Source organism: Asterias rubens, chromosome 18 (assembly GCF_902459465.1).
Source record: "Asterias rubens chromosome 18, eAstRub1.3, whole genome shotgun sequence".
NCBI classification, from domain to species: domain Eukaryota; kingdom Metazoa; phylum Echinodermata; class Asteroidea; order Forcipulatida; family Asteriidae; genus Asterias; species Asterias rubens.
The window spans coordinates 2,526,853-2,541,922 of NC_047079.1; the positions used below are offsets into that span (position 1 = coordinate 2,526,853).

Below are 15,070 nucleotides of genomic sequence, written 5' to 3' on the forward strand. Positions count from 1 at the left end.
AATGTCTCTTTAATTTCCTTAAACTAATCATGCCAGTTGATACAAGCTAAAAACAAATCAAGAACAAACAAACAAAACCAAATAAACAAACAAATAAACAAACAAACAAACAAACAAACAAACAAACAAACAAACAAACAAACAAATAACAAACAAATAACAAACAAACAAACAAACAACCATTTTTCTAGACAAGTACACCCCTTACACATCAATCGAGCAACCCGGTCCAAAGTCTGCTAGGGTAGATCGAAGACCCTCATGACTGAGGGTCATGACCCTCCTTATAAAAAGGAGGTCATATACGCCTTACATACTACTAAGGAGCCTGAAGCCGCAGTTGTCTTCAAAAAGGGCCTGGACGACTTATTAAAAGAAAAAACGGTCAATTGTTTTAGGAGCAAGTGACGTCACCTGATGTCTTGTTATCTATCCAATCACAGTACTGTGATATACGTGTGTAGACGCCTGGGTAGGCGGGGTCTGCACATCCTATACCCCAGCTTACGATCCCTGTTAATGTTACACCATTTACGTGCATATTCTCGTCAAAACCAGTCACGATGGGGCCACCGCTATCTTGCTGCAGAAATTGTAAAAAAAAAATCATTCAATGAAATACATAAGAGACTTTTTTAAAGTTATACTATTCTACAGAGTGCATCCATGTGTATAGTTTTATTATTTTGTATTGTTCTCTTGAATTATACACCAAGTCTTGATTGGCTCGAACGGGCTGGGCAAGTCAACTAATCTGGATCCAAATTGGTTCGTTCTGAACAAGATTGCTGTTTGTTTGTTACAGATGTCTCTTCTCCGAAACTGGTATTCAGTAAAGTACTTTTTCAAATTAAAATAAATATTATGATAAAAAAAAAATATATTATATATATAAATTAATCTAGTTTAAAGTTGTTTTTATAAATTCATCACTGTAACTATCTGATGTAAGTAACCCCCCCCCCCTTTTTTTCCACAGGTCCCTCATACCTATTTTTAAAATCATCATACCTTTGATTTTGCTATTCTTATTAATTGACCATTGTTAGTTGCATCATGATGCAACTTGCTCTCTAATCCTACCCTTTCATGTCTCCCTGCATTGTTGTCGAACAATACATTTACCACTTTTATGGTCCAGTAACCCATCCTTTCATTCTAAACATCCTTTGTCCTCGCCACTTCACTCCTATTGGTTCATAGCCACCAATATTGTCTCTGAAATAGAAACTTTGATTGGCTGTTATTTTTCCCGCTTCTTTCTGGATCCTTTCCTTAATCCCTTTCCCCCTCTCTTTTTCTATAAATGGATATGTATTTGTTTGTACTTTGTTTTATGCCTCTGAAGAAGGTCCGGATTGGATCGAAAGCTAAGGCCATCTACCCTATTCATTATATATATACATAAGGAAGGGTAACTGGACCATAAAAGTGGTAAATGTATTGTTCGACAACAATACAGGGAGACATGAAAGGGTAGGATTAGAGAGCAAGTTGCATCATGATGCAACTAACAATGGTCAATTAATAAGAATAGCAAGATCAAAGGTATGATGATTTTAAAAATAGGTATGAGGGACCTGTGGAAAAAAGGGGGGTTACTTACATCAGATAGTTACAGTGATGAATTTATAAAAACAACTTTAAACTAGGTTAATTTATACTTTATGTACAGAATATATACAACATATAAGTTCTTAGGCAGAAGTGAAGTGGAGGGTAATGAGAAGTTATTTAACACCAGTGTTTATGTTAAGTCCAAAGGGTTTGACTGTCTTGAGTTGGTGAATCCAGTGTGATTCTCTATTCTTGCGGTGTGTGTCATCACCATTGCAAGCTTCAATCACCAGAAGTTAAACATCAATGACACTATGATTGGGGCTGTTGAAGTGGATAGAGACTGGGTACGGTTTCTTAGTCTTTATGGAAGAGACATGATTCGCAAAGCGAAGACTAAGTTTGGTCTTAGTCTCTCCCACATATTGTAGCCCACATCTCTTACATGATATGACATAGACTACATTAGACGTGCTGCATTCAGAGTCGGTCTTGATGTTGTATGAAGAGCCAGTGGTATGACTCTTCACCTTAAGTGAGGGCTTAATGTGCAGACACGTTTTGCATTTGGAACGGGTACATTTGTGACAGCCCAGTATATCTGTCGGGGTTTGTGTTTGGACTGTACCTGGGGGAAGTTTGGCCCTGACTAGTATGTCACCAAGGTTCTTAGGGCGGCGGAATGCAACCATGGGAACCTCAGTGATTGCTGAGTGTAACCTGCTGGAGGAGTGAAGTATAGGCATGTTATTATTGAGAATTGAGGGAAGTTTGGGTAGTTTGGGGTGGAAGGTGGTGACCAAAGCAACTCTATTGGTAGGAGCTTTTTTAGCTCCCGTGTTAGTCAACAGAGTATGACGAGGTACGTTGAGAGCCCTGTTGATAGCAAGTTGGACCCTACGTTCGCTGTTTCCCCTAGATACAAGGTGTTTCCTTAGCTCTGATGAGCGCCTCTTGTACAGGGTATCTGTGGAACAGATACGCCTGATACGTAAGGCCTGACTGTAAGCAATTGCCTTCTTACAGTGACTAGGGTGACAGCTATTGGAGAGAAGGTACTGGTGGGTGTCGGTGGGTTTACTGTAAACATCTGTGACAAGGCCATTAGGAGACTTGGTTATTGTCACATCTAGAAAGTTCACACTGGTGAGAGATTGTTCGGTAGTGAACTTAATGGTGGGGTGAAATGAGTTGATATGGTCAATAAACTCATCCAAGCTGTCTTGGTCACCACACCAGATGGAGAAAATATCATCACTAAATCTCCACCAAACTAGTGGTCGGTTGGGGGCGGAGGACAGGAGTCTGTCCTCCAACTGAGACATGAATAGGTTAGCATATGAGGGTGCCATTTTGGTACCCATGGCAGTACCCTGTACCTGTAGAAAATGCCTGTCAGAAAATGTGAAATTATTCTTCTTTAATAGAATGTGGCTCATGAGTTCCTTAATATGACTCACTGAGGGGCGGGACTGATTACTAGCATTGAGGGCAGAGACACATGCACTCATGCCTTCATGATGGGGTATGTTAGTATACAGTGATGAAACATCAAAAGTAACCAAAATAGCAGAGTCAGGTATTTGGTGCTTGACCTCATCTAGTTTGTGGAGAAAGTCTTTGGTATCCTTGATGAAGGAAGGAATACGGCAGACTAAGGGTTTGAGGAAGCTATCGACAAACTCAGAAATGCGCTCTGTGGGGCTACCATTCCCAGATACAATAGGTCTCCCCGAGTTATTGGGCTTGTGTATCTTAGGTAGAAGGTAGAACCTTGCTGTACAGGGGTCATGTGGGAGGAGATAGTTAAATGTATCTTTCTCAATATCATTGGCATTATAAATCTTAACCAGGGTGTCACTGATATCTTGGGAGAAAGATTCAGTGGGATCAGAAGCACATTCAATGTAATGATCAGTGTTACTGAGCTGTCTAAGGCCCTCAGCAATGTAGTCATGTGTGTTCATGACTACAACTGCGGACCCCTTGTCAGCCCGTTTAATCACTATGTCTGGTGATTGGCGGAGTTGTGTAAGGGCGTGACGCTCATCTTGGGGGAGGTTGTTGGGAGTAGGGGTACTGGGGGCCTTAAGAACCTCGGAGTTAACCGAATTGATGTATGTCTCTAGAGACACATCTCGGTTCTTAGGGGGTACCCAAGTACTCTTTTCCCTGAAGCGGTTGCGGGGAATAGGTTGGGTCTCCATTCTCTCTGAGTGCCCGGCCCCGAGCCGGCGGGTCGGGCCTCGCACCAATTTAAAGTTTGAGAATAGGTTGAGGTCGTTTCGGCTCCAAGGCCTCTTATCATTCGCTTTACCGGATGCAACTGCAACTACCGGGCGCCAGCTATCCTGAGGGAAACTTCGGAGGGAACCAGCTACTAGACGGCTCGATTAGTCTTTCGCCCCTATACCCAAGTCGGACGATCGATTTGCACGTCAGAATCGCTGCGGACCTCCACCAGAGTTTCCTCTGGCTTCGTCCTGCTCGGGCATAGTTCACCATCTTTCGGGTCTTACATATATATACATATATATAATAATATAAATAAATAAACAATATAACGACAGAAGTCTTGTTTGGATAGTTTGGATACCTTGCGTGCTTGTGTCGATGTCATGAAAGTTTTTGTGGTTTGATCCCACCATGAATAAAAATTTCCTTCATGATTGATCCCAAAAGGAAGTTGGTTCAAAAGAGGGCGCTATATCTCAGACAAAGTTGCTACTCGTACGGGGGACAGATTCTGCCGTTGTCTTTATAGGGAAATCGGTCCGCCGGCGATATTTCTGGGAAATTAGCATTGGTGAAGGAGGATGATTCAAAAGAGGGCCGGCGCTATCAGAAAAAGTTTGACCACAGTTGGCCGTATGAGGAACAAATGCTCCGGGGGACAGAATCTTCGTCACACCGTTGTCCCGGGAAATTCTGTCCGCCGGAATGAAAAATAGCGAGCTTTCTCATGACGACGGTAGGCACACACGGCGGAGAGTGGTATAGCACAGTAGTCCCTATGCTCACACTCGAGTGCTCCCGTTCTGTATGTGTGGACCGCCCGGTGACGTAGAATTGATTCAAGTCCCAGTACCGTGAGGGTCCTTTTTTTTTGCAGTCCCATCGCCTAACCATCAGACAACTTTTGCGCGGTTGGCACCCGCAACCTAGCCCCATGTGCCTGGCCGAGTCTATCACAAGGCTCCCCCACCATACAATGTGTACAAACGACATCACTCCGTTGTCGTACAGACCGGACGTTGTTTCACCAAAATAGCGTTCCCAATCTCTACACGATAGAGACTACTTCAATTTGGCGCATGCGTCGATCGATGTTTCTGCTCCCTTACACTGATCTCTATTATGGGTACGTTCGTTTAGCTTCCCTGGGTCGACCCCGTCGTGTGGCGTTTGTCCTTTCCAGGACGAACGTTCGTCCTGGGAAAAAAACGCCAAACACCGGGATAGACCCAGGGCAGCTAAACGAACGCACCCTATATACAATCAGTAATCCCTTATAGCGTATTTTTTTCCCCAGGAAAGATGAGGCCACTAAGCATGGGCGAAACCAACCAAGCGTGTCTAGAGTTCCCTCTATACACGTGTGTACTTGTATTGCATAACCATGCGAACTCCATGCGGTAACATGTAGCGTCCTCCGTCTTTCCGTTTCGGGACGGTAAGGCCATGGAGTTTTCCTCCATATAAGGCACACGTTTTTATTGTAGCCTCTTCTTCCCTGGGAAAAAAAACACGCTTAGAATTTGTTACCGTCCTGTGTACTACCGTCCCGAAAAACGAAAGGTCGCTAATAGCATGGGCTGAAGGAGGATGATTAAAAAGAGGGCGCTACATAGTTCGACGCATGGGCCGGGGAACATAATCTCCGGGGGACAGGATCTCCGGGGGACAGGATCTCCTGTCTGCCCCCTATGTGGAACTTTAAAACGTGGGCTGAGGGAGGGTGTTTAAAAAGAGGCCGCTATCAGGAGTACATTAGTTGTTTTACATATAAATCGGGTTCTTTATGTTTGTGGTTTGTACACAGTTTGCTCCCGACATGTTAATATTATCAAACAACTTTTTACATGATACTTACCGTGCAGCTATCTTTACCAGGAGCTTTGGCACAGAACATGTTAGTATTAATCGGAAAGCCATCGGTCGCATAACTATTCTTGCAAGTACTTCTGCTTACGCCCTTTACAACAACTTGTCGTAGAACCTTGGATAAGTCGCCACCATCTGCAACAGAAAGACCATAATGATTATGGATTATTCTAGCGACTTGCCGCCTGAATGTCAGAACGGAGTTTTATCATGGAAACCACACAAACAAGGGGAGAAGTATTATTATTTTTTTTTTTCTTGGGCGCGTTTCTATGTCTGGCTGTCTCGTAGTTTAAATTGTGCCTTTATTTTCGTTACTTACCTGTAGATAAAATGAATCGGTCCTTATTTTAACTTACCTTCTTACAAACTTAATGGAATAGTCTTATTAATAGCATAACCCAAACTAGTTTAGATTTGTGCGTATACTGTCAACTATGTGGTATGTTCCTTTTCGGTTGGAACCAGCCTTTGTTGCACACACACAGTGCTTGTTGTACCATTAGTTACTTTGTTCATATGGCGGAATGTTTCTTTAAAACTTTAACTTGGATTTCATTAGGCTTAATGTAGCATGTAGAAGTGACAATAAAAGCGTAGCCTAAACAACCGGCTACAAAAATTTTATTGTAAGTGTCCCTTTATTTTCAGTTAGTGGTAGAATATAGAATAGTACAAGAATACCAAGAATAAGTAGTTAGGGTGGGGCAAAGAGAGTGGGTGAGAAAGGATATTATGTGAAAATGCTGTGCGAAGGCAGTTGACTTCAAAAGCTGAGAGTGAGAGCACGTGTGAGGTTCTGCGATATAGCCACCAACCAGTGCATGTAGCTAAACGGACTTGTGCATCAGTTGGCATACAATTTTTTATGCCGAAGCCAAAGCTCAGTAAAATTAGCCACTGAGGCAAGTCATTAAAAGTTTAACTCGGTATTGCCGCAAGCCAGCGGAAACATTGTATGATGGCCAGCAGACCTAACCAGCACAACCCAAGAATACTACGCATTGAGAAACCATGGCATTGAGTGAGGATTGGAGATTAAACGGAAGAACTGAGAATGATATTGATGACTGAAATTGCCAGGACTGTTACGGGGCTACCTACTGAAGCCAGGGTATACAGAGTCCACAGAAGACAGGGAAACGTCTGAAGGGCCAGTGGTCTGAATTGCCTGTTACTAATTTTGAATGTAAAATAAAACGTGTACAGTTTAAAGGCAGTGGACACTATTGGTAATTACTCAAAATAATTATCATCAAACCTTTCTTGATTACAAGTAATGGGGAGAGGTTGATAGTATAAAACATTGTGAGAAACAGCTCCCTCTGAAGTGACGTAGTTTTCGAGAAAGGAGTAATTTTCCACGAATTTGATTTCGAGACCTCAAGTTTAGAATTTAAGGTCTCGAAATCAAGCATATAAAAGCACACAACTTCGTGTGACAAGGGTGTTTTTTCTTTCACTATTATCTCGCAAATTCGACAACCAATTGAGCTCAAATTTTCACAGGTTTGTTATTTTATGCATATGTTGAGATTCATCAACTGAAGACTAGTCTTTGACAATTACCAATAATGTCCAGTGTCTTTAAGTGAATAAGATAATCAAAGGATTCTGGTTTCAGGACTTATTTCTGTTTGTTTGAGAACTCGGTTCTGACACTGGCTTTTGGGGAAAAGTATCTTCTTAAGCTTAAGATGTCAGCTGAACTTTAGACAAAAATAGACTTTCAGCGGTTATCCTGAGTTACGTGCAGAAATGACGGTCTGGAGAGAACCAGCAGTAGAAGTGCCACCACAACTATTCAATAATACGACTGGAAAATCCCCATGGGTTTTTCTATTTCGCAGGTTGTACCTTTAAATCAAAACTAATAAAATAATGCTTGTATTTTGTACATGGCATATACGTCGTTTGTGCCAAAGCAATGCGTTTACACGATATGCAAACAAGCGCCATAAGCCTATTATATCAAGAACTCATAGAGCTGCTCTTAACTTGCCGATTTGTTTTCTCATTTTTCCTTCTTTTTATGTCTGCTGAGCGAAACACAAGCAGGGCACTTTTTTAACTTGGAATTCGACAGTTAACAAGACTTTGTTACACACAACGTGTTTTTGCGAAGTGAGTGCCATAGTCTATAAAAAGATTTCATACTCGCTAAGTTGTCTTCCAAGCGATAAGCAAAAATATAAGCGGGATATAAAGAAAGTACCAGGTGGTTGTCTAACTGGTCACCTCATCTGGTAAGGGAAATGTTGGCACTATTGGTAATTGTCAAAGACCATTCGTCTCACTTGGTGTATCTCAACGTATGCATAAAATAACAAACCTGTAAAAATTTGAGCCCTGGTGGTCGAAGATGCGAGATAATAATGGGAAAAAAAACACCCTTGTCACACGAAGTTGTGTTCTTTCAGATGCTTGATTTTGAGACCTCGAAATTCTAAATCTGAGGTCTCGAAATCAAATTCATGGAAAATTACTTCTTTCTCGAAAACTACGTCACTTCCTGTTTCTCACAATGTATATTCTCACAATGTATAATGTTATATTATATAACACCCAAGCAGATCCTTGCCATTTGATTGGAGGATTGTCCGTCACGTGATAGCAAATAAAAGTACCATTGCACGCTGAGTCACTCACCGTGCTTTTTCGTTCCATCCGAAAAGTACCATTGCACGCTGGCAGCGTGCAATGGTACTTTTCGGATGGAACGAAAAAGCTGAGTAAAAACATCACTGCGTGCGCGTGTCTTTGGTAACGCAGCAGGTGTTACTGCAAGAAGGCATAGTAAAATTACTAGCATTCGGCTTCTACAGTTGAAATTGTTTGTTTTGAAAGTTGTATCTTTCAATCAAAATGACAAAGATCTACTTGGATGTTATATAAAACAAATAATGAATGTTTTTCATTCGTGCAATGGTACGAATATGTTCATTCGTTGAAAGCTGGAATGTTCCATTCAACTCGGCTCCGCCTCGTTGAATAGAACATTCCATCTTTCAACTCATGAACATATTCGCACCATTGCACTCATAAACATTCATTATGTGTAAACTATCAACCTCTCCCCATTACTTGTAATCAAGTGAGGTTTTATGATAATAATTATTTTGAGTTATTACCAATAGTGTCCACTGCCTTTAAGCTATCATGACATTGGGTCCAGTTCTTCACACCTACCTTTAACTCTTCCCCAGCCGCTGACCAACAGACTGGTTCCCGACGCAACATCACTGTTAGCACTCACGATAGGAATAGTCTGCACCTGGTTGGAGAGCACCACAGCGTTATCCAATTTGATGAGTGCGATATCGCTGTCTATTGTCGCGGGGTCAAATTTGTCATGCTTTATCCATTTGCCTTTGATGATAGTAGCGCCATCTGCCGCCGTGTCGCGTAGATCGTGGAAGCCAACACCTACCCACACATCAACTGGACTATTTAAATAGAAAACAAATAACACCAGCTCGAAAGTTTTATCATTTTAATAAGGATTGTGTTTCGTAATTTAGACATACAAATATTTACAAGTATGCGTAAACTTTACTGCATAGCTAAACGGGGCTGGCCACTACTGCAGCAGTGTGGCGCCCTCGCGTGAAGCTGTGCATTTTCATTGTTTCAACATGGCGGCAGGATGACGTCATTGAATAAGGTCCGTGATAAGCCTAGATTTGACAATGCAAGAATGATCCTTTGTAAAACAAAACAAAAAAGTGAAGTGCGAAATGTTTCTTGGTTTGACATGCGGATAGTGAGAAAGACGGAAGTCAAGTCTGGAATGAAGGTATCTTCGTAAAGGTAGTGGACACAATTGGTAATCACTCAAAATAGTTGTAAGCATAAAAACTTACTTGTTAACGATCAATGGAGAGCTGTTATATTGTGAAAAAAAACGGCTCCCTCTGAAGTAACGTAGTTTTCGAGAAAGAAGTAATTTTCCACGAACTTGATTTCTAGACCTCGGAAATAGATTTTGAGGTATCGAAATCAAGCACCTGAAAGCACACAATTCTTGTGACAGGGGTGTTTTTGTCTTTCATTATTATCTCGCAACTTCGCCGACCAATTGAGCTCCAATTTTCACAGGTTTGTTATTTTATGCATATTATGTTGAGATACACCAAGTAAGAAGACTGGTCTTTGACAATTTACCAAGATTGTCCAGTGTCTTTAAAGCATCATGCTGTATGCCACTTACCCAACACAGTGAGCTGCCGACAATACCCACTGTGGGTGAACAAGGGTACCACCACAGAATTGATCTTCACCATCGTTACTGCCAAGAATTGATACCTGGTACGGGCGACTTTCCAACGGGGCCTCCACTCCCCCGACGATCAGACTCCGGGAATCGATAAGATGGCTTGATGAAAACCCTGAATTATTGTAAAAAGTACAGTGTCTTTTATATTTTAAGTATCACATTTTGTTCGAGCATTAACACAGACTAAAAAAAGGGCGGCGCAAAAAAAATTGTAAAAAGTATATATTAAAATTTCGACTAAAAAAATCCCACAACAATAGGAGACTTTTGCACGCTAGGTGGCAGCAGACTTACCAGGAAAAACAAAAAAGTTCATTGTTTACTGTGGCCCTTTTCGAAACCACGGCTTCGGCTTTGGATTCGGCTTCAGCCCGTCTGAAGCCCAGAGCACGTATACGCTCAATGTCAAAACAGTCAATCTAGCCTAAGCCGAATCTGGAGCCGAAGCCGTGGTTTCGAAAAATGGCCGTAGTTCTGAGCACGACATTACCGAAAACAATGAATTTCACCTGGTAAGTCTGCTGCCACCAAGCGTTCCAAAAGTACCCTACTGTAAAGGAAAAATTGTATAGATAGATAGATAACTAGATAAACAAATAAAGATAACAATAATGCGACGGAAAGCAGACCTACCAAGTCTCACGCATTAGGCGTGAGACTCACGCATTTGGGCTCTGTCTCACGCTCACACGCACAGCAACCATTTTCTGACGCATTGGGGCCAGACCGGGACAAAAATAAAAAATAACGACAATGCATTGCCAAATCGCGCTCGTGTGTACAAAAAACGCAATCTACAATGTAGATTGCACGCAGTTTATCAGAATCATCAACTTGCTGCCGTACAAATAGAGCGCAAATTTGCAGATTGCGCACGCTTTTGCTCTCCCAGCAGGTTCAGCTTAAATTCGGCAGAGCGCAAAACGCTTATTGCGCACAAGTTTTCCCCGGTTCGTTTAGCAAATTCGTTAAATGCGCTCCACTAGCGAAGACACAACAGGCAGAAGAAGTGAGCGGACGATTTTGGACATCATTTTTAGTCGATTTTTTATTTTGGGGGGAACTAATCTGACACAATCGTACCTCCACATTAACCATCAACATCTCCTGTGTACCTCATGTGAGTTTTAATTATTCTGAACAGGTTTTTTTATGCATATAAAAAAAAAGTTGGGCGGCGATTTCGAAAGGCCTTCTAAATCTGACGATTTTTTTTTCCGGGGGGAGGGGTGGTGGTGAGCTTTGAAAAATCTCACGCAAAGCTGGCCTCTGGACTTGGCATCTCTGGGAAAGAGATGCCACGCTTAGAAAAAAACTAAAATTAGAAAATAATTAACAGAATCTACGATAATATTTATTCTAGTGACCGGTTCGATCAATGCTTAACTTTGCTCCCAAACTGTGGTAGCTATTTCCTAGAAAGTGGCTTTTACCAGGATTTTGCCGGTGTTACGATACGAAAGTGATGAAAAGAACGACAAAATTTCATGGCAATTATTTCGTGTGTTATTCTTCTAGTGTGTAAGACACCAACAAGTTGTCTGTTACGCACCCTCTCAACTGTAAACCGGTCATCACAGTGCGATTACCGGTTAACAGTAGGAACGAATTGTTCTCCTATGTAGGCCTGATGCGTTGTCTATCTCTCTCATTCCATTGCTCTTTGCACTGTGTGGAGTTTATGCACTCAATCGTGAACAAAACTAGACAATGTACACGTGGAGAGAGAGACAAATGCTACATATCTCCTTTTTAGGGACACGATTAAGCGCACAGAAATACGAAACAAATCTGGAGCAAGAGGCACCAGTAGACAATTCATAAAAACAAGCTTTTAAAGCCCTTGGCACACTTGGTAACCAGGACAGGTGAGAAGATGGAGAGATGACATCAGGGTATGTTATACAGGAACAACATGGACAAGAAGTGCAAGAAACAAAAACAAACGGCATAGGGCGACATCCTACACTGGGTAAACACAGCCTGAACGATGATGATAAAATCGAGAGTGAAGAATATGCAAATAAATATTTGGTTACCTCAAACCCCTTCACTTTGTTTCCATTTGAAAAATCATGACTTTTTGACTATTTGATCAACCCCAAATCGAGAGGGAAAATAATATGCAACTACCGTCAATCTTCCATTGAGTTATCTCAAACCTCTTCACATTACTGTCTGTACTTACCTAAAGCCAGGGAGAGGCTGACAAGAAACACTGCGACTCTCATGGTGCTAGTTTGATGAGAGGAATCTCAACGGCTGTACCACATGTAGATTGTCCAGCGATGACTTAGAAAACAACACAAATTCTACTTGTATAGCCTCGTGTAATCTTATCACCGCATATGGAGGGAAAGTAATTTGAACAGCTGAAATGAATGCTATTGGTGAAAAACCTACATATATGCCCGATTATGAAACTATATCATGATAAAACGTTACAGCGTCCGAGTATCATATCAGTAAGGCAAACACACGTCAACTTGGGTGTACTTATTTCCATTTTTATCAGTTATCAACAATCGTTGTTCCTCTGAACAAACTTTAAAAAAAAAAGGAGATTTCCCAATACAAATGTAATATTGAAGCGGGGTCATCGAACTGTGTCATTAACTTAACCTTTGTTAAAGGTGTGACTATTATTACTTTCCTTCAAATTTCAGTTGGTGAATAATTGAAGAGCACTGCAGCTGTTGGTGGGAGGTTTCTTAAAAGCAAATAATTTTCCAGTTAAATATACTTCATCCAAAAAAAAAATCTGAATTTTTTGTTATACATGCCTGAATTGTTTCTCCTGTCCGGTCTTGAATGCTGTAGCCAGAGATGCTATACATATCACCAAGCTTCCTGTTTTTTGCCATTTCCCGCGGTTCTCTTTTCGTATCGTTCTATAAGTAGTTGGTTTTACCATTAGTTTGTGTAGCTTCGTACATTGAAGAAACATGAATAAAATCCCCCCCCCCCCTAAAAAAAAAAAAAAAAAAGAGATGCGGTTGGTACCCGCTCTCATCTCACTAAATGTAGGCGAATACGACGTTCGTTTGCAAATACCGGGACCCCTTGTTGCTGTTTTCTCAACAATTTAACCGTGTTTTCACCTGTAACTTCCACATACAATTGTTATGATATCCCTCTTTTTAATTTTACCTATGACTACGACTACGTTGACAACGACCAAACCACAACGATATATTTAAAGGCAGTGGACACTATTGGTAATGACTCAAAATAAGTATTAGCATAAAACCGTTCTTGGTAACAAGTAATGGGGAGAGGTTTATAATATAAAACATTGTGAGAAACGGCTCCCTCTAAAGTAATGTAGTTTTCGAGAAAGAAGCAATTTTCCGTGCACGAATTTGATTTCGAGACCTCAGATTTAGAATTTGAGGACTCGAAATCAAGCATCTGAAAGCATACAACTTCGTGTGACAAGGACATTTTTCTTTGACAATTACCATTAGTTTCCAGTGTCTTTAATTCTTCGGCATTAAAGGCACTGGACGCCGTTGGTTTGTCATCAATGTCCAATTTCTCACTTGGTGTTTCCCAACATATGCATTAAATAACAAATCTGTGAAAATTTTGACTAAATTGTTCATCGAAGTTGCAAGAGAATAATGAAAGAAAAACACCCTTGTTGCACAAAATGTGTGGGCTTTCAGAAATGAAATGCCTGAAATATTGTAATATGTTTTAATATTTTAAGAATGTTACTTCAGAGGGAGCCGTTAACTCCTCTACACTTTTTAATATACCACGTACGATTTTAGGCTAACATTTATTTTGAGTAATAACCAATTATTATTTAGTGCCGTATAATCTCAAACACCGGTCATACATTATGCAAACTTGACACGTTCCCCATCTCCAGTTGTCCCATTGGTCAACACATTATCAAGTCCTTTCGATAAGAGTTAAGCCCGGTTCCTACTTCATGCGAATGCGAATGCGAAGCGAATTTGACGTAAATTTGACGTCACAACCCTCCTTTCGCAGCAATATTCGCAAGTGAGTTGAGCAGAGGGCAACTGCTGCGAATTGTTCGTTGCGAATTTGTGACGTCAACATTCGTATCGCATTCGCATTCGCAGGAAGTATGAACCGGGCTTAATAGTTCTCTGTACTGCAAGGCAATGCCACGTACAAATCTAATCAACATGTATCATAATATGTTGATTTAATTAGTGAGAAAAAAATATGCTGATCTTCCCATTGTAATATCATTATTGCAGTGACATTGATTATCATGTAAAAGAAGAGTCCAAATTCCGGCTTGGTTTAAATTATAGTTTAAACCCGTTCATCTCTATTCAAATTGTATTAATTGTACAATGCCAACCTGGGGCCATTGACCAATACACTCAATGAACCGTGTTGCGATAGTGAGACGTCAGACGTGGATGCTACCGTACACGACCATTGTTTTAAACGTGCAAGAGAAACAAATATTGTGCACAAGACTCTCAAAGCCCGGGTAATGACAATTAAAGAATTTGGGTAGCTTTTCAAAATGTCTACAGATTTACATTAAACTTACAGGGTTTGAAGATATGATAGTGGAAAGCTTCCCTTCGAATATTACTAACTGTATGAGGTTGTGTAGTTGAGAAATGAGTAAAACAAGTCAGAAAATCATTTTGGTCTCATGAGACCAAAATTATTTGAGCATGTAACATCCCCTTAACCAGTTATGATATTATACCAAAACCATAGCATAACTGGTTAATACGTTTTTACATGCTAAAACTGAGACGAAAATTATTACTTTTACTCATTTCTCAAAAACTACAGCACCTCAGTAAGTAAAATTTCAAAGGGAAGCTTAAATTCTACTATCATAATCTTCAAACTGTGTAAGTTTAATGTAAAACTGTGGACAATGTGTTTTTTGTTAGGAAAAAGTACATAAGTATACCCTTTAACAGAGAACAAGTTTGTCTGTAATGTTCGGACCATCAAGAATTGACTTTCAAAACAATCACCGTGGTCATTAGGTCAGCCAAGCCCAAGCTCTTTGTTATATGTCCAATATGAAGACGGGTGAATTTGTTTCTGTTACAGTCATGTTTTTAAATGAAATAAATGCAACATTAGATTGCCATTGCTCTTTTAACTTACTGGAAATCC

General features: G+C 40.6%; 1 protein-coding gene across 1 annotated transcript; it reads right to left on the minus strand.

Annotated features, from left to right (window-relative positions):
* Positions 1 to 333: 333 nt before the first annotated feature.
* LOC117302488 (trypsin alpha-3-like) lies at positions 334 to 12,445 on the minus strand. Its single transcript, XM_033786446.1, has 5 exons — positions 12,126 to 12,445; positions 9,872 to 10,049; positions 8,851 to 9,107; positions 5,651 to 5,796; positions 334 to 583 (listed from the first exon to the last, which is right to left on the minus strand). The coding sequence occupies exons 1-5, from the start codon at positions 12,166 to 12,168 to the stop codon at positions 395 to 397; spliced, it is 813 nt and encodes a 270-aa protein (XP_033642337.1). The 5' UTR covers positions 12,169 to 12,445; the 3' UTR covers positions 334 to 394.
* Between the last annotated feature and the right edge of the window lie 2,625 nt (positions 12,446 to 15,070).

Bases quoted from the DNA above. Each gene is read 5' to 3' on its own strand.
- LOC117302488 (XM_033786446.1), bottom strand. From the start codon at position 12,168: ATGAGAGTCGCAGTGTTTCTTGTCAGCCTCTCCCTGGCTTTAG. The intron at 10,050-12,125 runs GTAAGTACAGAC...ACAATAATTCAG, and splicing joins CAGCCTCTCCCTGGCTTTAG to GGTTTTCATCAAGCCATCTT. The intron at 5,797-8,850 runs GTAGGTGTGAAG...TTTCTGTTGCAG, and splicing joins CGGCTGGGGAAGAGTTAAAG to ATGGTGGCGACTTATCCAAG.